At 45.4% G+C, this 21,844-nt stretch overlaps 1 protein-coding gene across 2 annotated transcripts in view; it reads left to right on the top strand.

Annotated features, from left to right (window-relative positions):
• Positions 1-11,217: 11,217 nt before the first annotated feature.
• SLC9A2 (solute carrier family 9 member A2) overlaps positions 11,218-21,844 on the top strand; it is a 52,664-nt gene continuing 42,037 nt past the window's right edge. For both annotated transcript variants that reach the window (XM_074991383.1, XM_074991390.1), the window contains exon 1: positions 11,218-11,634. In XM_074991383.1, coding sequence (XP_074847484.1) covers positions 11,400-11,634 — 235 coding nt within the window. In that variant the 5' untranslated portion in view covers positions 11,218-11,399. The remainder of the gene's footprint in view (positions 11,635-21,844) is intronic.

Here is a 21,844-nt window from a genome sequence, read left to right as displayed (position 1 = left end):
GTTGCTATGAGCAGCATGAGCACACTTTTCCTTCAATAAATGGACAATGTGCATTTACTTATTGTACCACTGTCACTAAAATGATCATGTGATATTTGAAACTTTCCTTGAGCAGTTACTACCCTTCTCGTGAAATAGTTTTCCCTAATATCCAACCTACTTCTCTCCTTCTGTAAGTTCAGACCATTATTCCTTGTTCTGTTGTTGGTCTCTACTGAGAACTGTTTCTCTCCATCCTTTTTAAAGCACCCCTTCATGAAGCTGAAGGCTGTTATTAAATCATCCCTAAGTCTTCTCTTCTGTAAACTAAATAAGCCCAAATCCCTCAGCCTAACCTCATAGGTCTTGTGCTCCAGCCACTTAACCATTTTTGTTGCGCTCCGCTGAACCTGCTCCAGCACATCTGCATCCTTTCTATACTGGGGGGCCCAAAACTGGACACAATACTCCAGACGTGGCCTTACTAGTACTGAATAGAGGGAAACAACAACCTCTCTAGATCGGCTCAAAATGCTCCTTCTAATGCACCCCAATAGGCCATTGGCCTGCTTGGCTACAAGGGCACACTGTTTACTTATATCCAGCCTTTCATCCACTATAATCCCTATGTCCCTTTCCACTGTACTACTGCTTAGACAGTCAGTCCCCAGCCTATAATAATGCTTGGATTCTTCCATCCCAGGTGCAGGACTCTTTACTTCTCCTTGTTGAACCTCATCAGATTTCTTGTGGCCCAATCCTCCAATTTATCCAGGTCACTCTGGATCCTATCTCTACCCTCCAACATATCTACCTCTCCCCCTAGCTTGATGTCATCTGCAAACTTGCTGAGGGTGCAATCCAGTCCCTCATCCAAGTCATTAATAAAGATGTTGAACAACACCAACCCCAGAACCGAGCCTTGGGGCACTCCACTTGAAACCGACCGCCATCCACGTACTGAGCCATTGACCATGACCCCTCGGGCCCCAGTGTCAGGCCAGCTCTTTATCCTTCTTATAGTCCATGGATCCAATCCATACTTCCTTAACTTACGGGCAAGAATGTTGTGGGAGTCTGTATCAAAAGCTTTGCTGAAGTCAAGGTATATCACATTCACTGATGTTCCCAAGTCCCCAGAGCCAGTTACCTCATCAAAGAAGCTGATCAGATTGGTCAGGCAGGACTTGCTCTTGGTGAATTGATGTTGCTACTTTTGATCACTTTCTCCTCTTCCAATTGCTCAAAAATGGATTCCTTGAGGATCCTTTCCATTACTTTCCCAGGTACAGAGGTAAGGCTGACCAGTCTATAGTTCCCTGGATTGTCCTCCTTTCCTTTTTTAAAGATGGGCACTACATTTGCCTTTTTCCAGTCATCCATAATCTCTCCCGATCTCCAAGAGTCTTCAGAGATCATGGCCAAAGGCTTGGCAATAACTGCCAATTCCTTCAGCATCCTTGGGTGCATTAAATCCAGACCCATGGATTTGTGTACATCTAGCTTTTCTAAGTAGCTCTTAATTCATTCCTTCCCCACTGAGGGCTGCCCTCCACCTTCCCGTACTGCATTGTCTAGCACCGTAGTGTAGGACCTGTCCTTGCCCATGAAGGCTGAGACAAAAAAAACATTGAGTACGTCTGCTTTTCTTACATCATCTAGCACTAGGTTACCTCTCTCACCCAGTTACAGCCCAACACCTTCCCTGATAACCCTCTTATTATTAACATGCCTGTAGAAACACTTCTTGTTATCCTTCACATCCCTTGCCAGCTGCAGTTCCAATTGTGCCTTTGCTGTCCTGATTTCTGCCTGGCGTTTTCCAGCCGTGTATTTATACTCCTTCTTAGTCATCTGTCCAAGTTTCCACTTCTTATATGCATCGTTTTTGAATTTAAGGTGACCAAGGATTTCCCTGTTAAGCCAAGCTGGTTGCCTACCATATTTGCGTTTCTTACTATGCAGCAGGATTGTTTGTTCCTGTGCCTTCAATGAGACTTCTTTAAAATATTGCCAGTTCTCTCGAACTCTTTTCCCTTTCATCTTTGTTTCCCAGGGGATTCTGCCCATTAGTACACTCAGGAAGTCAAAGCCTGCTCTTTCGAAATGAAGGGTCTGTATATTACTGCTTACCTTTCTTCCTTTTGTAAGGATCCCGAAATCTACCATCTCGTGATCACTGCACCCCAGGTTGCCACCCACTTCTACTTCTCCTACTGGTTCTTCTCTGTTTGTGAGCATGAAGTCAAGTTGTGCACGGCTTCTGGTCAGTTCCACCAGCACTTGTACCAGGAAGTTATCCCCAACATTCTCCAAAAACCTCCTGGATTGTCTGTGTGTTTCTGTATTGGTCTCCCAACAAATGTCTGGATAATTAAAGCCTCCCATGAGAACCAGGCCTGTGATTTGGAAGCTTTACTTAGCTGTCTGAAGAAATCCTCATCTACCTCATCTCCCTGATCTGGCAGACACCCACTACAACATCACCTCTGTTGCTTCCGCCTCTAAGCTTAACCCAAAAATACTCATCTGGCTTTTCTCCCTCCTTATATTGGAGCTTTGAGCAATCATAATGCTCCCTCACATAGAACGCAACTCCTCCTTTTCTCCCCTGCTTGTCCTTCTTAAACAGTTTATACCCTTCCATGACCATGCTACAGCTATACGAGTCATCCCAGCAAGTCTCCATTATTCCAATCACTTCATACTTAGACTGTGCCAGGGCCTCTAGTTCCTCCTGTTTGTTTCGCGGGCTTCTTGCATTTGTGTACAAACATCTTACAGAAGTGGCTGACTGGCCCACTTTCTCCTCTTCACCTAGGAGTCCTACTTTGTTGTACCCTACTCCTTCCCCACTTACCTCAGGGCTTGTGTCACCATCCCCCAGCAAACCTAGTTTAAAGCCCTCCTCACTAGGTTTGCAAGCCTGCCTGCAAGGATGCTCTTTGCTCTCTTTGTTAGGTGGATCCCATCTCTTCCTGGAAATCCTTGTTCATGAAACAGCATGCCACGGTCAAAGAAACCAAATCCTTCTCTGCTACATCACCTATGCAACCAGGCATTTAACTTGGTGATTCGACAATCCCTACCTGGATCCCTTCCTTCCACAGGGAGGATGGATGAGAACACCACTTGTGCTCCATATTCTTTGATCTTTCTTCCTAGGGTTACGTAATCTGCAGTGATCTCATCAAGGTCACTCTTGGCTGTCATTAGTTCCTACATGGAGAAGTAGGAAGGGGTAATAGTCTGTGGGTTTGATGATTTTTGGAAGAGATTCTGTAACATCCTGGATTCTAGCTCCCAGCAAGCAGCAAACTTGCCATCATTTTAGGTCTGGACAGCAGATGGATGACTCTGTCCCCTTCAAGAGGGAGTCCCCGGTCATCACCACCCGTCCTCTTCTCTTAGGGGTGGTGGTCATAGATCCCCCACCCCTAGGACTGTGCATCCCAAGCTGTACAATCTTTTGTGATCCTCTTCTAGGAGAAATTCATCCATGGCAACCCAGAGCCTTCCAAGGCCCTCTGGGTCACTAATGGCAGTGGAATGGAGTGGTTTCCCAGGGTTAACTACACAAGACAGCAGAAATGGCCTCTGTACCAGCCCAGCATGATGTGAAAAATTGTATGGGGGAAGGCCATTGGTGTTGGGTCAGTGTTTACCTACATACAGCTCCCACCCAAACCCCATTCAACTATTCTCCAGGAGATGGGGCTGCCCATAATTTGGAATTACAGTCATCATTGTGGGAGTGGCTGCTTAGCAACAGCATTTGTGGGGGAGAGATAGCTCAGTGGTTTGAGCATTGGCTTGCTAAACATAGGACAATGAGCTCAGTCCTTGAGGGGGCCACTTAGGGATCTGGGGCAAATATGTTTAAAAAAATCTGTCAGGGATGGTGATAAGTCCTGCTGTGAGTGCAGGGGACTGGACTCAATGACCTTTGAAGGTCCCTTCCAGTTCTATTATATTTACAAACCTGGGAAAAGAATGTACATCTAAAATTATTGTAGCTGCTCTCATTTCACACTTTAACTGGTCCATTATGCAGTCTTTGGACAATCAATGGAACTGCTTATAGGTGAAGATGCAAGATGAAGACCATAGAAGTATAAACCTGGTAAAAGAAATCTATAACAGAATAACAGAAAGGACACGTGAACCATACCATCAAGGTGAATTATGATAGAACAAAAGGTAAATGAATCTAAACCTTTCCTATGAAGAAGTTATTTTTGCCTCTTCTGAAAACCCACATCAGCTTTCAATGTCAATTATTCTTTATCTTACTGGACATCTCAGTTGCACATACCACAAGCACGTGTTTCCCCAGAACTATGATCACTTCCTCTTGCCTGCTGTTGAGAGTGAAATAAGAACTTGAGGAGATTGCCCTCTTTACCCATGTTGACCTGAATGCTTTTGTATTGTGCTCTAATGTAGAAACTATTTTTTATTATATTTTATCTTAGCAGTGTGTTATTATCAGAAACAAAACTTTGATTTTAAGAGTCTTGTGATTGTTTACAAAAGCTGTGAGACAAAGGTTGGTGCTGTAGCTGTAAATTTATTGCTAGACATTATCTTGATAGCCGTCATCTTTAACAATTCCTAAGTTCTGGTTGCAAAACAGGTTCAATCACATAACACTTTTTTTCAAATGCTGATAACTTTCAGAATTATTTACTTGCTTGGCTGAAATGTTCCATGTGTTGTTTCTGTTTAGCTGTGATTTTCCTTTAGAAATTTTGAGCAAAGCCTTTTAAAGTTATGGATAAAAGAGGGACAAAACTTTTACTTTTAGTAAGAACAACTGTATGCAATTAAAGTCATCTTTGAGTATAACTGATCAGAAAATTTTCCTGAGAACAAATCTAGTTTGAGACATAGAGGGACACAAGAAAACATTCTACAAGTATATTAGAAGCAAGAGGAAGGCCAAGGACAGAGTAGGGCCATTGCTCAGTGACAAGGGAGAAACAATAATAGAAAATGTGGAAGTGACAGAGGTACTTACAACATGACCAGAGGGCTCTGGGCACAGCTGAGGGAATAAACCCGAGGTAATTTGCTTAAAACCAGGCCTCTTACAGCTCAGGGTGTGATTTCCTTCTCACTAAGGCAAACTGAACGAGCCATAAAAGTACCTCTGCCAGACCCACTGGCCAGCCAGAAGCCACACAGCAAACCCACAGATTCTCCAGCTACTCCTAAAACCCAAACTAGCAGCCCTCTTTACTCAGGTGAAAGGTAATTAAACCTATTGCACCAAATCCACACAGATTCTTCCACCTTCAAAGGGATGAGCCACATTCCCAGGCCAATATATACTTATATCTTACCCAAAACAGCACGCTGTCTAACTCTTTAGAATCTAAAACCTAAAGTTTTATTAATAGAAAGAAAGAGCAGGGTGGGAGAGAATATTGTTATAGTTGTACGTTACTTATATCACTTAAAACTATTGATGTAGGCCAGTGGTGTTATATGGTGATTTCTCCAAAGTTTCTGAAAGCGCTCCGCATGAGTCACTGAGTTCACCAGCAAGCCTCATTCCATTTACACAGTATGTGGAATCAGTGTTTAGGCCTTTGTTGTTTAGTCCATCATCCTGGCTGGGAAGGTGACCACACTTTCTATAGTGTCCCCGTAGTGCTAAAGCATTTTAACATAGCTATAAAGCCAATATCTATAACTTCAAAAACAAACAAGTAACACTAACAGTTTCAGGGCATTACCAGCTCTCATTAGACATCTTACTTGGCTCACCTGGCACAATATTTGGTGCCACTATATACAATGGTGACAAAAAAGGGCTTTCATATTTAATTTAAAAATCCAGTAATGTCACAGTATTTAAAGATTTCTTTGTTTCACTCTTTGCCAAAAAGGTTGATGGAGACTGGATGCCTAACATAGTGAATGCTAGTAGTAATGGGGTAGGTCAAGAAGTTAAAATAGGAAAAGAAAAAGTTAAAAATTCCTTAGAAAACTTAGATGTGTTCAACTCACCAGGACCTAATGAATTGCATCTTAGAGTACTCAAGGAGCTGATAGAGAGGTACCTGAGCCACTTGGTATCATCTTTGAAATGTCATGGAAGTCAGGAGACATTCCAGAAGACTGGAAAAGGGCAAATACAGTGCTCATCTATAAAAAGGGAAATAAGGACAACCCAGGAAATTACAGACTGGTCAGCTTAACTTCAGTGCCAGGAAAGATGATGAACAAATAATTAAGGAATACATGCACAAGCATTCGGAAGATTATAAGGGGATGGGTAACCATCAGCATGGATTTGTCCAGAACAAATTGTGTAAAACCAACCTGACCATTTTCTTTGATAGGATAACAAGCCTTGTGGATAAAGGGGAAGTGGTGGATGTGGTATAACTGGACTTTAGTAAGGCATTTGATACTGTATTGCATGATTTTCTTAGCAACAAACGAGGAAAACGCAACCTATATGGAGTTACTAACAGGCAGGTGTGTGACAGGTTGGATAACTGCTCGGAGAGTAGTTATTAATGGTCACAGTGATTCTGGAAGGAAATAACAAGTGAGTTTCCACAACGGTCAGTTTAGGGGCCAGTTCTGTTCAGTATGGTCATCGTTGATTTAGATAATGGCATAGGGTACACCTATCAGGTTTGCAGGTGACACCCCGCTGGGAGGGGTTGCAAGTGCTTTGGAGGACGGGGTCAGAATTCAAAGTGATCTAGACAAACTGGAGAAATATTCTGAGGAAAACAGGATGAAGTTCAATAAGGACAAGTGCAAAGTACTTCACTTAGGGAGGAACAATCATTTTCACTCATACAAAATGGAAAGTGACTCCCTAGGATGCAGTACTGTAGGAAGGGATCAAGGGGTCATAGTGGACCACAGGCTAAGTATGAGTCAACAGTGTGACACTATTGGAAAAAAAACCCCATGATTCTGGGATGTATCATGAGAAGTAATTCTTCCAATCTACTCTGTACTGATTAGGCCTCCATGGGTGTATTATGTCCAGTTCTGGGCACCACATGTTAGGAAAGACATGGAGAAATTGGAGAGGGTCCAGAGAAGAGCAACTAAAATGATTAACAGCAACGAAGGGTCCTGTGGCACCTTATAGACTAACAGAAAAGTTTTGAGCATGAGCTTTCGTGAGCACAGACTCACTTCATCAGATGCATCTGATGAAGTGAGTCTGTGCTCACGAAAGCTCATGCTCAAAACTTTTCTGTTAGTTTATAAGGTGCCATAGGACCCTTCGTTGCTGTTACAGATCCAGACTAACATGGCTACCCTTCCGATACTTAAAATGATTAACAGTCTAGATTAACAGTCTGTGAGAGAAGATTAAAAGAAATGGATTCATTTAATTTGGAAAAGAGAAGACTGAGAGGGGACATGATAGCTGCTTGCGAGTACCTAAAAGGATGTTAAAAGAAGGAGGGACAAAAATTATTCTCCTTCGTCTCTGATGATAGGACAAGAAGCAATGGGCTTAAACTGCAATAAGGAAGGTTAGGTTGGACATTAGGAAAAAATTCCTATTGGTTAGGGTGGTTAAACACTGAAATAAATCTCCTAAGGTGGTTGTGGAATCTGCATCACTGGAGATATTTAAGAAAACGTTGGATAAATATCTAACAGGATAGGTGGTGTTTGGTTCTGCCACGAGGACAGGGAACTACACTTAATGACCTCTTGAGGTCCCATCCAGTTCTAGTATTCTTTGATTCTATGAAATATTTGTATCTCGACTTCAATGTAACAGTGAATGTAAGCAGACACTTTCCCCTTATTTCCCTTGTTGCCAGCTGTGATTTCAGCATCTTTCCCCTTTTCTTGTATTTGGCTTGTAGCAGTATGTTTCTCCATCACTTCCTTTCTTATCTGCCAGGTACATCACTGGTCTCAGGATTTATGACAACAAATTTCCCTCCACCCACTGTCTTCCTCTCTCCCTATACCCATTTTCATTCTCAAGTTCACCTTATTATTCATGTTAACCCAATATTAAGCCTTTGGGTCCTACTCACCTGCCTATTTCTGAGTAACAGTATAACTTACAAGACCACCCTTTTATAAGGAGAACTCTACCACAGTCAGGTAGTTGGATCAGTGGTACACACTTGTAGACATTCATAATCTCCTCTCCATATTTTCTTGTCTGTGTTGTAGCACATGAAAACATGGCTATTTTTCAAGACTTTGAAGAAAAGGAAATATCAACTCAGCAGATAACATACAACTGTGGCCACAGTTGAAAAACCAGCTCTGCTCGTTTCTAAAAGAATGGTCCGGTATTCAGGGTGCTACTATGGTTCTCAGAAGAAGAGAGTTTCTTCTTTGCCATATTTGACCTTGGGAAAGTAGTTTAGTTTATCTGTTGCTCCCTTCCAGTGATAGTAACTGTGCTGTCACCCAGGAGTGCACTGAGAATACATTAAAAACTGAAAGGCCTCCAAGAAGCTATGTGAATGTGACTAACATTGATGGATAGGTATGGACACCATCTCCTTACTCCAGCTTTTGTCAGGGAAATTTGTTCAGACATCACCCCATCTGATGTCCTGACACCAAAGAAACATAGATCCACCTGGGTTAGTTGTGTCAGCTTAGCTGTGCCTTTCTTACTACAAATGGTCAATGGACAGATGTCTTTCCTGGCATTACACATTTTCTTTCTGTGTCTGTGGCTCCTTCCAGGGAGAGTTTCTTTGTATTAACAGTACAGTACTTAGCATTCCCCCCCTTAGTTCAGGGAATCTAAAATACTGGAAACAAAGGGAACATTAAAGGCTTCTTGCAGAAGGTCACCAAACCTGACAGATAGTCACTTGGAAGATTTGGCTAAAATTTCACACATATTTTTCATTAAATTTGATTTTCTAGTTGTTCCATGGTTTTCTTTTAAAAAAATTGGTTTTGATACACAACGGCATGTCCTGGTGACATGCTCTTATTGACATAGGTGCGGACAGCAGGAGTGTCAGGAGCGGGGGAGGGGAGGAAGTGGGAAAGATGTTGCAGCTCCCCCGGCTTGAAGGGGTTTCCATTATACACAGGATTTACAATTTGGTTCAGTGACTGCCAGAACTTCCACTATAAAAGCTGCTTCAGCCCCTCTGGATATTGACATCAAGGAGAGCAGCAAGGGTTCAGTTTTGCTTTTTATTTGGGAGTTTCATGCCATCTTCCCCAGCGATTATGGAAAACAAAGTCTTTCAACCTGGCAAAAGTAATTTCTCCCATCACTGTCAGGAAGAAAGAAGCTGTTACTGCTCTTTTCAGTGGTATTTGCATTAAACTACTATTAAGAGGGAGAGAGACTGCCTGATTGTACACTGTGATGTTTTTATTGACCTCAGTTTTGGAATATTGCATTATTCATTAGTTGGGAAGCCAGGAGATAGTCATGCTGATTATCCCAAAAAGCCTAAGTACAAAATCCATTCCATAACATTGGGGAAAATCATGACATTTTTGAACTCCATGGAAAAGCCTTCAGTGGGGACCAAGATTTCACCTGTTGAGTTCTGCACATGCAATATGTATTTTAAAATCTTTTTCAGGATTGTAGTGACTTAGAAAAACACATTGCAATTATTTTTGTAACTATCAAGCCCAATGGTCTTAGCAAATTGTATCTTTAAACACACCAATAATTAAAGTAATTAAACACACATACCTGAGACCCAGTTATCATGAGACAGTATAGGACTCAGAGATAGCGATGCAAAGAGCCTCAGGCAGCTTGTTTTTCACTCATAAGACATGAATGTCACTGAAGCAGCTTCCCCTCCCTTGGTGCTCACACTTCGAGATCAACTGCTGGTAGTAAGCCTCACCCTTGCTGACTGAGCTAACCTTGTTATCCCCACCCTTGCTCTGGCTTATTTATACCTGGCCCTGCAGATTTCCAAGACCAGCATCTGATGAAGTGAGTCTGTGCTCACAAAAGCTCATGCTCAAAACTTTTCTGTTAGTCTATAAGGTGCCACAGGACCCTTTGTTGCTGTCTTAAGATCTGTTACTTTGGGACTTTCCAGAGCTAGGGTCAAATGGCAGGTGCACTACTAGACAGAGTATCAGAGAGGTAGCCAAGTTAGTCTGTGTCTTCAAAAACAAGAAGAAGCCCTGGGGCACTTAGTCCATAGGGTGTCCCAGGACTTCTTGTTGTTATAGAAATCTCTCCTTTCAAGGATTATTGAGGTTAGGAGACATCGCCAAGGGCCAATAACTAAATATATTCTGTCCTGGGCCTTGGAGATAGACACTCACACAGCTGTAAAGGACCTCAGGAGGTCATTGAATCCAGTCCCCTGCCCCCCTGGCAGGCCCAAGCACCATCCCTGACTATTTTTTTAATATATTTGCCCCAGACTCCTAAATGGCCCCCTCAATGGCTGAATGCACAACCCTGGGTTTAGCAGGCCGATGCTCAAACGACTGAGCTATTCCTCCCTGAGCTGAGCTATCCTGTTTTTGGAGGAGTCCTGTAGCACCTCAAAGAGGCATAATGGTATTTATTAGGTGAGTGGGACTTACCTACAAAAGCTCGTGGCCTAATAAATAAAATCATTCCCCTGTAAGGTGCTAGTTTGTTTGCTTTGTTATCCATTGGGGTGTGGGGCTTCTCCTGGCGTCTGGGCCCTGGCCCCAGTGGGAGGGCTGGGAGCAGCTGGCCATGTTGGTGTAGCAGGGGAAGGGGTGTGTGTGTGTGTGTGTATCAGGAAAGGGGCGTGTGTGTGTAGCAGGGAAGGGGCATGTGTGTAGCAGGGGCATGTGTCTGTGTGTGTGTAGCAGGGACAGTGGCGTGTGTGTGTAGCAGGGACAGTGGCGTGTGTGTGTAGCAGGGGAAGGGGAGGGTGTGTGTGTGTGTAGCAGGGAAGCGGTGTGCATGTGTGTGTGTAGCAGGGACAGTGGCGTGTGTGTGTAGCAGGGGAAGGGGAGGGGGTGTGTGTGTGTGTAGCAGGGAAGGAGCATGTGTGTGTAGCAGGGGAAGGGGAGGGTGTGTGTGTGTGTAGCAGGGAAGCAGTGTGCATGTGTGTGTGTAGCAGGGAAGGGGCGTGTGTGTGTGGAGCCGAGCTGCTGCCAGGAAGACGAGCCAGTGGCAGGCTCCCGAGGCAGGTGCCCTCAGGGCAGCGGCTGGGGAGGGGCCCTGCCCTGGGGCCCGCGCAGATCCGGCTGACCTACACCCCCCCGCGTCCCAGGAGCTTTTCAGCGCCTCCCTCTGCTGCCCGGCAGGATCCGGAGAGCCGGGGCCGGCTGGCAGCGCCTGTCCCCGGGGCGGGGGCCGAGGGGCGTTGCCGGGCTGGCGGCGGCCGGGGCGGGCGCCAGGTGCGCCGGCGGGGCAGAGGCGCGTCCCGCTGGCTGCAGGCGGGATCGTGCCGGCGGAGCGGCCGCGGGAAGGAGCCGCCATGGGCTGCGGCTGCCCCCGGCTCCCCGCCGGGCCTCTTCTCCTGGCCGGGCTCCTGGCGCCCGGCGCCGTCCGTGCCTTCTCGCAAGCCGCCGGCAGCCCGGGCACCCTGCAGCCGCCCAGCGGGGCCCCGGCGGAGGAGACCCAGCTCCACGTCTTCACCCTGGACTACCCCCACGTGCAGGTCCCCTTCGAGATCACCCTCTGGATCCTGCTGGCCTCCCTGGCCAAGATCGGTGAGCGGGGCCGGGCGCCGGGCGGGGTGAGCAGCCCGGGCAGAGCGCCCAGGGCGGAGCCTGGTTCCGCGGCCGGGAGCGGCAAGGCGCCGCCGGCTGTTCCTGCTGCGAGGAGCGGGGCTCCGGAGCCCTGCGCAGCGGGCTGCCCGGCTGGGGTCCAGGCATAGCGTTCGCCAGAGATCAGGGAAGGCAGCTGGTGGGGGATTGGTGGTGGGCGATCCCCTGTGAATTGAGCACTTCTGTTCAGTCCTTGGTTTGTAGTCTCCAGCGAAGTTGTGAGTTAAGCTCCCAGGCTCATCTGTTGACGTTATGGTGCGGTGGTTTCCTTTGAGAAGGAGGACTCGGGTAGATACGGAATGGCAGTTGGCTTTAAGTGTTACTGGCAGCTTATCAGTAGCCACATTTTCTTCTGTTGCTTTCAGGCGGTAATTTGAAACCTTTGGCGTGATTTGTCTGACAAAGGTGTTTTGCTTCTTCCAGTGAAACAGTGTGACTGAGAATATTAGAGTGAATTACCATTAGAAAATATTCCTCCTAAGAGTCCTAAACAAACATAAAGCTGAAAACATTTGGTTGTAAAATATTAATAATGTATCACCAAAAAACCCTTAAGTTTCATTCATTCTATGTATACTTGAAACATTCAGTGAACTCTAGATACATATTTGCAGGTACCGTGCAGTTTATTAACACTGTATTCTTTTCCATAAAACATGCCCTACATAATGGTAGGTGATTACATAATTTGTGTTTAATATATAATTGCCTCTAAAGGAAATTGATGACAAGAAATTGATGGAAAGCAAACAAAAATGTTAATCAGTGTGGATTAAGCCTCACCTTACTATTATTTTATCACTCAGTTATGTCCTATGAATAGTTCCTGAAAGATGAGAAGCATTCATGAATTAAAAAGGTCATTCATTCTCTCATGTGGGAAAAATATGTCTTACATAGTTTCACAGCATTATGTTTGATTATTAAGGAAACAGATTTTTTGTTTTTAAAGTAACTGTTTTACATCATGTGACAATAAAAGTCTGTACTTAAACTAATAACAATGATCTGGAAGACAAAGGATTTTAGGAGCTCTATAAAAATAAGTCAGACCATGGACAAAGGATGAAATTCATCTTAACTAGGTCTCTTTAAAGCAGTCCTTAAGAACATTAACCTCAACGGGCCTGCTTTAAGGAATGAAGGGGAAAACCATACCATTATCATGTCTCTCTTACTTCAAGTGCCTTTATTTGTATCACACATTTCACTGAAAACTCATGCGGATAATTCTTACTGAGACAAACCAGTTATCATTTACTGCCGTAACTCTGGCCTGCTACGTGTGAGCCTGCTACATATGAAACTTACCTATACGGGGCAGGGCGGCCCAAAACCAGGGCAAAGGTGAACCGTTGCCCAGGGGCCCAGTGATCTAAGCAGTGGCGGTGGCATGGAGCCCTGGGCCCTTTAAGTTGCTGCTGGAGCTCCATGTGGTGCAGTCTGGGTGATGCTGAGGGCTGAGTGTGAGAAGAGCGGCAGCGCCTGGGTAATGCTAGGGTCTGGCTGAACCATGTTCCATCTCTACCATGGATCCAGGGAAATGCAGGACCACTGACGGGGGGAGGGGGCTAGGGAGGAGAGGGCAAAGTGGGAAGATGCCTTGGTGCCTGGTGTTTCAAAGGGGCCTGGAGCTCCAGCTGCTGCTTTGGCAGTGGCAGTGGCTAAGCTCCTGGCTCCTTTGAACTGCTGTGGTAGTGCTGCTCTCGTTGTGCGTGGCTATGAGGGAAGTGGGGTGGGGGCAATGCCATAGTCTTGGTGGCGCTGAGTGCTGAATGCCCTTGGCTCCGCTCCGTCCTCCCTTCTTCCCACCCTTCTGGGGGTGCAGAGCTGGGCCCCCTCCCACCTTGCTCCGGAGTCTGTGGCAGCTGTCAGTGCTGCTGGAGGTGAGCTCCCCCCCGCAACATTGCCCAGGGCCAGGCAAAGTCTGTCACCAGTCCTGATACAGAGTCACATTCTGCTTAGTGTCACCATGGCTTTGCTTCTGCAAACACTTGCACGTGTGCTTAGCTTCAAGCGCGGTCTTCATAGAGTCACAGAATCTTCAAGAAAGCTACCACAATTTACGCTAATTGAGGTTCTGCCCAGTTGGACCACTTACACGCTAAAACTCAAACCTGTACAGAAATATTTACAGGTTCAGGGATCACAGGTTCACCAGTGCATTACAACTAATCACTTGGTACACGTCATTCATTTTATATCCATCTCATCTAATTTAAGACTACTGTAAAGTTGATTGAGGCCAAAATTTAGGTTTTGTAATCAAAGGTCTTGCAGAAGTTAAGGTAATGGAAATATGCCTGTGATTTTTAAAAATGCCAATGATATTTTAAAAACATAAATTTTCTAGTGGACTGTTCACACTCCAAATATTGCAGCACATTGCCAACACTTTTCATCTACATCTATGTTCGAGAGTTTTGTCGACAAAACTCCACGCTAAAAATGCATTCTGTTGACGGTAAATTGATGGAACACGGCACTTTTATTAGCAGCCTTCTGCCTCTCCTCCATGAGGCAGAATGCCTTTCTTGACAGAATCTGTCAACAAAAAAGTCATGTGAATGCTCCGACAGGACCTTAGCTCGACAGAAAGGGCTTCTGGGTCAACGGGCACCCCTGTCTGCTGTGCTTCCGGTTGGCTGCTCTGTCAAGAGAGCGGCCAGGCAATCTGACTGCTCTCTGTCAACAGAAGAGATCGACAGAGTGATCAGCTTTTGTGCATGGCTGTGATCTTTCGACAGAAGTTTTGTCGGAGTGACTTCTGTCGGCAGTTCGCTGTGGGGTAGATGTAGCTTTTGTGATTGGGTGAAAAAGAATAGTTTAATGTTATTTTTTCTAAGATGAATGCAATTCAAGAAGTAAATAGCATAAATCAGTGGTGGTCAAACTGCAGCCTGTCCTCCATGAGCCTCTTGTGCAATGGGGCAACAGAGCCCTGCACTTGCTATCCCAGCACTTTTAAAGTACCTGCAAATTAACATTCCAGCTCTGGGAGGCAGGGGAAGGAGTGGGGGTGGAGCATGAATCAGACTATTTGCGTGCTCTGAAAGTGCTGGGTGGGAGGGGAAGGAGCATGTAAGTGCAGAGCTCTGGTGGCCTGGTGTGCAAGGGAGGCACGGGAGGTGTGGGAGGAGACCGACAGGAGGACTTCAGGGCTACAAGTGGAACACCCATGTACTACAGGCTGCTGTGACCCACTGAGGCGAAGGAGGGCAGTTCAGGTGGCCCACCCACTATTTGCGGTTTCCCATCCCTGTCATAAGCTGCGTCTACACGTGCACGCTACTTCGAAGTAGCGGCACTAACTTTGAAATAGCGCCCGTCGCGGCTACACGCGTCGGGCGCTATTTCGAAGTTAACTTCGACGTTAGGCGGCGAGACGTCGAAGTCGCTAACCTCATGAGGGGATCGGAATAGCACCCTACTTCGACGTTCAACGTCGAAGTAGGGACCGTGTAGACGATCCGCGTCCCGCAACGTCGAAATTGTGGGGTCCTCCATGGCGGCCATCAGCTGGGGGGTTGAGAGACGCTGTCTCTCCAGCCCGTGCGGGGCTCTATGGTCACCGTGTGCAGCAGCCCTTAGCCCAGGGCTTCTGGCTGCTGCTGCTGCAGCGGGGGATCCATGCTGCATGCACAGGGTCTGCAACTCGTTGTCGGCTCTGTGGATCTTGTGGTGTTTAGTGCAAGTGTGTCTGGGAGGGGCCCTTTAAGGGAGCAGCTGGCTGTTGAGTCCGCCGTGTGACCCTGTCTGCAGCTGTGCCTGGCACCCTTATTTCGATGTGTGCTACTGTGGCGTGTAGACGTTCCCTCGCTGCGCCTATTTCGATGTGGTGCTGCGCAACGTCGATGTTGAACATCGACGTTGCCAGCCCTGGAGGACGTGTAGACGTTATTCATCGAAATAGACTATTTCGATGTCGCCACATCGAAATAGGCTACTTCGATGTAGGCTTCACGTGTAGACGTAGCCATAAAGTGTGAGAAGTAAGTAACAAACTTCCAGTTATAAAAATCTGAAGTGTTATCAGTAATACAGAGCATTTGTATGCTAAAATTGCTTTTAAACAGTCATCCTGTTTCTAAAATTACTCATGCTTATAGGTTAAGATCAGATATTATAATTTCTCATTGTTCATAACCAGAACTTCTGAACACGAAGGCCCAGTATATTTAAATATGATGTTATTACTAGAGTCGGTCAGAATATTTTTGACTAAACATAGTGTTGTCAAAATATGCAGTTTTGTTGAAACCAAAATATGACACAGAGAACTTGTTGCTCTTAGCAGTGTTTTCATCTGGAAGGCTTCAAAGTTTCTGAGTGGCTTCTAGTCACTGCAGATCAGAGAGAGTAAGAGTCTAAAACCTGCGTTTTCTGAGTGAAAAAATGCACATTTTGACACAAAGATGATCCGTGATTGCTTTTGTGTTTGCTACAATGCAGAATGAAAACAGTGGCCTATTTTTTTTAAAAAAAACTATTTTGCCAAAATGATTGTTTGTATGAACAATTCCATGTCTAAAAGAAACAGATTGATAAAAAATAAAAAAGTTATCAAAATGATTTTTATAAATTTTCATTCAGAGAGCATGTGTCAGTAAAGCCATTTGAGGATTTTTCTGATAAATATTTTGAACAATTCCTGAAGAAAACTCATGGCACATTGAAAAACGAAACAAAGTGAAAAATATACACACATAGAATTCCCAGCCATGAAAACAATGACATTTGATTTTTTAAGTGAAATTAGCTTTTTATTTCCTACCAGGTTTATTTTGTATTAATAATAGCTACACGGTTGGACTCGAGAGAGAACATTTCCTGCAGTGGGCCAGAGAAAGTGTGAGAGTGACTCTGTAGCCTAGAGCTCAGTGCATTCACCTGGGAAAGCAGGTTCCAGCCCCAAGCCAATGAATATTTAAATATTTTATACAAAGTGGGTCTTTCGTGCGAGTGCCCCAAGCCCTGGCCAGTGCAGTCATTTTCACTCTCTGTGGCCCAAAGAATGTTAAATTACACCCAGTGGAACAGCTCCCATAAGATTGAGGGAGTCCTACCCTGGAACAGCCCACTGGTGAAGGCATTCCTGGGGGGGATCTAGATTCAGCTCTCCCCTTCAGCTGAGCAGGTGTAGGGATTTGAACGCCCCTATCATGCATAAGTGTTCCAATGAGTAGGAGAGCAGCACCACAGTCTCCTTTTTGATGTCTTTTGTGTGGTAGTGCTGTGCTCTGGGAATGCCTGCTGGACTGGGTCCCACAGGCAGGGGCAGACAGGGGAATGGTTTGCTTGAGAATCTGCCAGAGCTTAGGTGCTGAACAGATTTGCAGTTTCGGGACTGGCTTTGTGTATTTCCACAAATACTATAGAAACTTAGGTGCCTATAGAATTAAGTACCTGAATAGGAGTTCTGATGATCTAACATTCATACTTGGGCATCTAAAATGGCAGTTAGGCATCTCAGACCCCTTTGGATCTAGCTTATCCTGTTTGAAAATGGCTCATAAACTGCCAAGTCACTTGGGTGCTTCTGTAAATGGTATTTCAAATCTCATTTAACCAGCTTTCAGCATTGTCAGCAGTAGTAACAGCAGTATGAGACTTGGAATTTCATTAAAGTCTTTCTTTGCGGTACAAGGACCTTGCTGACTCATGGAGGTGCAGTTTCCATTGTTGTCTGCTAATTTCAGTTAATCTTGCCCAAGGTCTTTGTATACACAGTACAATATATTTCCATTTACCATGCCAGCCTGTGAAAATAAAGATTCACAATAAAAGATAGTTCATGAAAGCTAGGTGCTTCCGGCTCTCCACCCTGCTGCTATAAAAGGTGTAGTTAGGGTTTTATATTACTAGTGCAGAGCCCAGGTGTTAGAAGGAAACCTTTCTGATTCAGCTGATCACAAAAGGAACACAGAGCTATAACTAGCAGGGAAAATTGGACTCCTTCTGAGAGGAGCAAGCCCCGGAAACTTGTGAAAGCTGACTCCAGGAGTCAGAACAAAAAAGCAGTCAAGTAGCACTTTAAAGACTAACAAAATAATGTATTAGGTGATGAGCTTTCGTGGGACAGACCCACTTCTGCAGACCATAGCCAGACTAGAACAGACTCAATATTTAAGGCACAGAGAACCAAAAACATTTATATTCAAATTTGGCACATTAACACATGGTTTAAATCGTGATGGGAACTTTCTGAGTCACTATAGGGGCTCGTCTGCATACTTGGCTCAATCTAATTCTTGATCTTCCCCCCCACCCCTCCACTCTCTGATTTGCTCACCTTGATTATCTTTTTCTGATTTGTCCTCCTTGCTTACTGTTTTTGGTTCTCTGTGCCTTAAATATTGAGTCTGTTCTGGTCTGGCTATGGTCTGAAGAAGTGGGTCTGTCCCATGAAAGCTCACCTAATAAACTATTTTGCTAGTCTTTAAAGTGCTACTTGACTGCTTTTTGTTTTGATAGTGTATAGACTAGCACGGCTCCCTCTCTGTTACTATAGAACCAAAACCAGTAATCAAAGTAGACAAATCAGAAAAAGTTATCAAGGTGAGCAAATCAGAGAGCAGGGGTGGGGGGTGGGGGGGTGGTGTCAAGAATTAGATTAAGCCAAGTATGCCAAAGAGCCCCTATAATGTCCCAGAAAATTTGCATCCTGGTTCAAACCACGTGTTAATGTGTCGAATTGGAATATGAAAGAGAGACATTAACATGTGGTTTGAACTGGGATGCAAATTTTCTGGGACATTATAGGGACTCTTTGGCATACTTGGCTTAATCTAATTCTTGACTTCCCACCCCCACCGCCCCTCTGCTCTCTGATTTGCTCACCTTGATAATTTTTTTCTGATTTGTCTACTTTGATTACTGTTTTTAGTTCCCTGTGCCTCAAATATGAGTCTGTTCTGGTCTGGCTATGGTCTGAAGAAGTGGGTCTGTCCCATGAAAGCTCACCTAATAAATTATTTTGTTAGTCTTTAAAGTGCTACTTGACTGCTTTTGTGTTTTGATAGTATATAGACTAGCACGGCTCCCTCTCTGTTACTATCCAGGAGTCAGGTGAGACTTCACTTCAGTCTCTTGACTGGAAAGTTTGGTGTTCTGTAATAGCAGAAACCAATATGAAGCATGACCATTTAATGTGGAATTGGTTGGAAGGTGCAGAGGGTGCCACCTCTGGTTCCCAGTGACTGATTCTCAAGTCCCTGAAAGCCCTCACCTGTTGTGACCAGGCAGCAAATTGGAGTGCTACTGCAGATTGTACTGAGTGGCCACATCTACACTACAGCGATCTGTCGACAGAAGTTACTGTCGGAAGAGATCTTCCAGCAAAATGTCTGTGGACAGATTACATCCACACACAAAAGCGGATAGAAAGAGCAATCCACTCTGTCAATAGAAAGTGGCCAGGCTGACCGGCCACACTCTCGACAGAACAGCCAACTGAAGCTCAGCCAACAGGGCTAACTGGTGAACCCGAAGCCTTGTCTCTCAACAAAGAGCCCCCGGAGTGTCTACTCTGCATTTATGTCCACAGAAACCATGAACAAAGGCATTCTTCCTTATCAGAGAGAGGCAGAATGCTGTCTGCAGAAGTGTGGAGTCTTGTTAACAAATCCCATTTTGTGTGTAGATGCTCCACGGGTTTTGTCGACAAAACTCTCATGTACACATAGCCAGTGAGTTTTGCAGCTCTGCTACATTCACTCGGGTTTTTGTTCTTTTTTTAAAAAAAAATCTGAAATTACGGGAGCTAGAAATATTTTGGTTGGCGAACTTTCTATATTTGTGTCCCATAACAGAAAGAATAATTACGCTTGTGCACTTTTAGCTTTTCTTCCTGTTTTTGTTTACAGGTTTTTTCTGTTTGCTTTTTACATGAGATATTCACACTTTGGGCTTATCTATACACAAAGTTAATGTTGTTTGAAATGGGAGCAAATCAAAGTTCACTAGGGAACTCAAGGTGCCCAGTACCCAAATCCACACAGTTAGGGTATGTCTATACTTCCAGGAAGATGACCTGTGGAGTAAGGGAGGTCAACGGGAGAAACAACCCCATCGACCTTCTTTAATTAGGACAGTTAGGTAAGTTGACTTCCAGTACGTCAGCTTAGATAGCATCTTCGCTGAACTTGCTAGACAAGTGTAGATGAGCCCTTATACTGATACAGCTATGCCCAGGTTAAGCCCCTTTGTCTTGTATAACTATGTAGCAGTTGATGCCAGGGGTTCGTCCCCTATGGGGCAGGAAAGGTCATGGCACCCAGCTAAAGTCTCAGCTGTCAGGGAGCTCAGTGCCTTCCAGCAGGGCAGAATCACCATATATAAGCCCTAACCCTGGGGCAGGGAGGGGCAGCTGCCAATTTAGGGAGGCTCAGCGCCTTGTTTTAGGGCTGAGCAGGTACGAACAGTATATGAGGCCTGGCCCTGGGGCAGGGTGGGGCAGTAGTTTACAAGGCCCAGTTTCGGTTTAGTAGGGCTGAGCAGTCCAACAATAGCAGTGGTTTGCCCTGCCACAGGGCGGAGTAGCAGGCATACAACTAGGCAGTGTGGGTCAGGAGAGGCAAGGGGCTATCTCTTTGGGTTGGGGGGGAGGCGCAGGCCCACCCACTCCACTGTGCCCCAGCCTGGGGCCCTAACAGCAGCTCATGCCAACAGCCAGTCAGGGGGATCCAGGCCAAAACACACTGACATGGGCTCTGATGGACTGTTCCCTGGGCCTCTTCCTCCACTGGTGCAGGGTCCCACGCCATGTCCTTTGGGAGACTGAGGAGGTTGAAGTCCTTTGGGTACATAGCCCTGGCCAGGTCTGGCCAGTTGGGCATGTCCATGTCATTGGGATAGAGGACTGTAGGCATGGGCAGGTCCTGGGCCTCTGAGTCTGGGGCTTGCTGTGAGCCAGAGGGCCCTGGTAGATCTGGGTAGTCCAGGTAGTGAGCCAGGGGCGGTTCTGGGGTTCAGTTCACCTGGCTGGCTGGCTGATCTGGCCAGTCTGGAGTGGGCTCTTCAGCTCATGCTTGCAGGATGCTGGCAGCAGCCTCTGCTCAGCTTGGAGGCCACCCTTGTAATGAGACCCAGGCCTTGTCTCTGGCACTTCCTCACGCACGTGTCACTCACTGCAGAGTGGGGCACAGGTATCTGGGCCTACCCACGAAGGCTTCTGGGAGGGTTCCTCTGCCTCTGAGTCAGGGCGAGGTGACTGTACCTCGCTACAAACTATAACCAAAGTAGGAGACTGTGCTGGTTTAACTCTACCAGTATAGTGAAACTGGTACAAGTTGAGAGTGTAGACAGTTCTGAGGGGCATCAGACTGTTTAAAATTGTGTGCATGATAACAGCCATTTAATTTTAGTGCTTAAAGAACATTTACAAGATGTATCAAAACAAAAAGCAGTCAAGTAGCACTTTAAAGACTAGCAAAATAGTTTATTAGGTGAGCTTTCGTGGGACAGACCCACTTCTCCAGACCATAGCCAGACCAGAACAGACTCAAATATTGAGTCTGGTCTGGTCTGGAGAAGTGGGTCTGTCCCACGAAAGCTCACCTAATAAACTATTTTGCTAGTCTTTAAAGTGCTACTTGACTGCTTTTTGTTTTGATAGTGTATAGACTAGCATGGCTTCCTCTCTGTTACTATTTACAAGATGTGTTTGTTAAAGGTTTAACATCTCTGTCCCTTGAGTTACCAATGAGAGGGGCTACAGAAAGATCCCTGAGTCCCCACAGATACTTCAGTGAAGCAAAATCTGATCAGACTTGGCATTCCTGATATTTCTAAGGAAAAATGAAACAAACAAACAGTGCCCCTCCCCCCCCCGCACCAGAACTTGCATAGGGAAAAGCCTTTTCATTTTCTAAATAGAGTGAGTTCACCCATTTTAATGCAAGTTGTCAGAGGCTCATTAAATTTCTGATCTGGAGCTCACTGAAGTGACTAGAACCGCTTCCTTTAATTTCAATGCATTCTGGTTGGGACCTGAGTCAGGTTATGTTAATATATCTAAGTATAAGGAGTCAGATGATGTTTGCTATTTTCTGAAATAGGTGTGGAACTTAGGGTCACTACTGAAAATCTCTTCCGATATTGTTTGTTCAGCAGATGACACACTGGGTGTTCACTACAGTTAGGAAATGAAGCA

Source organism: Carettochelys insculpta, chromosome 1, assembly GCF_033958435.1.
Source record: "Carettochelys insculpta isolate YL-2023 chromosome 1, ASM3395843v1, whole genome shotgun sequence".
Lineage (NCBI taxonomy): Eukaryota > Metazoa > Chordata > Testudines > Carettochelyidae > Carettochelys > Carettochelys insculpta.
Note: the sequence above shows the minus strand (reverse complement) of the source record. Positions and strands in the feature narration are given on the sequence as shown.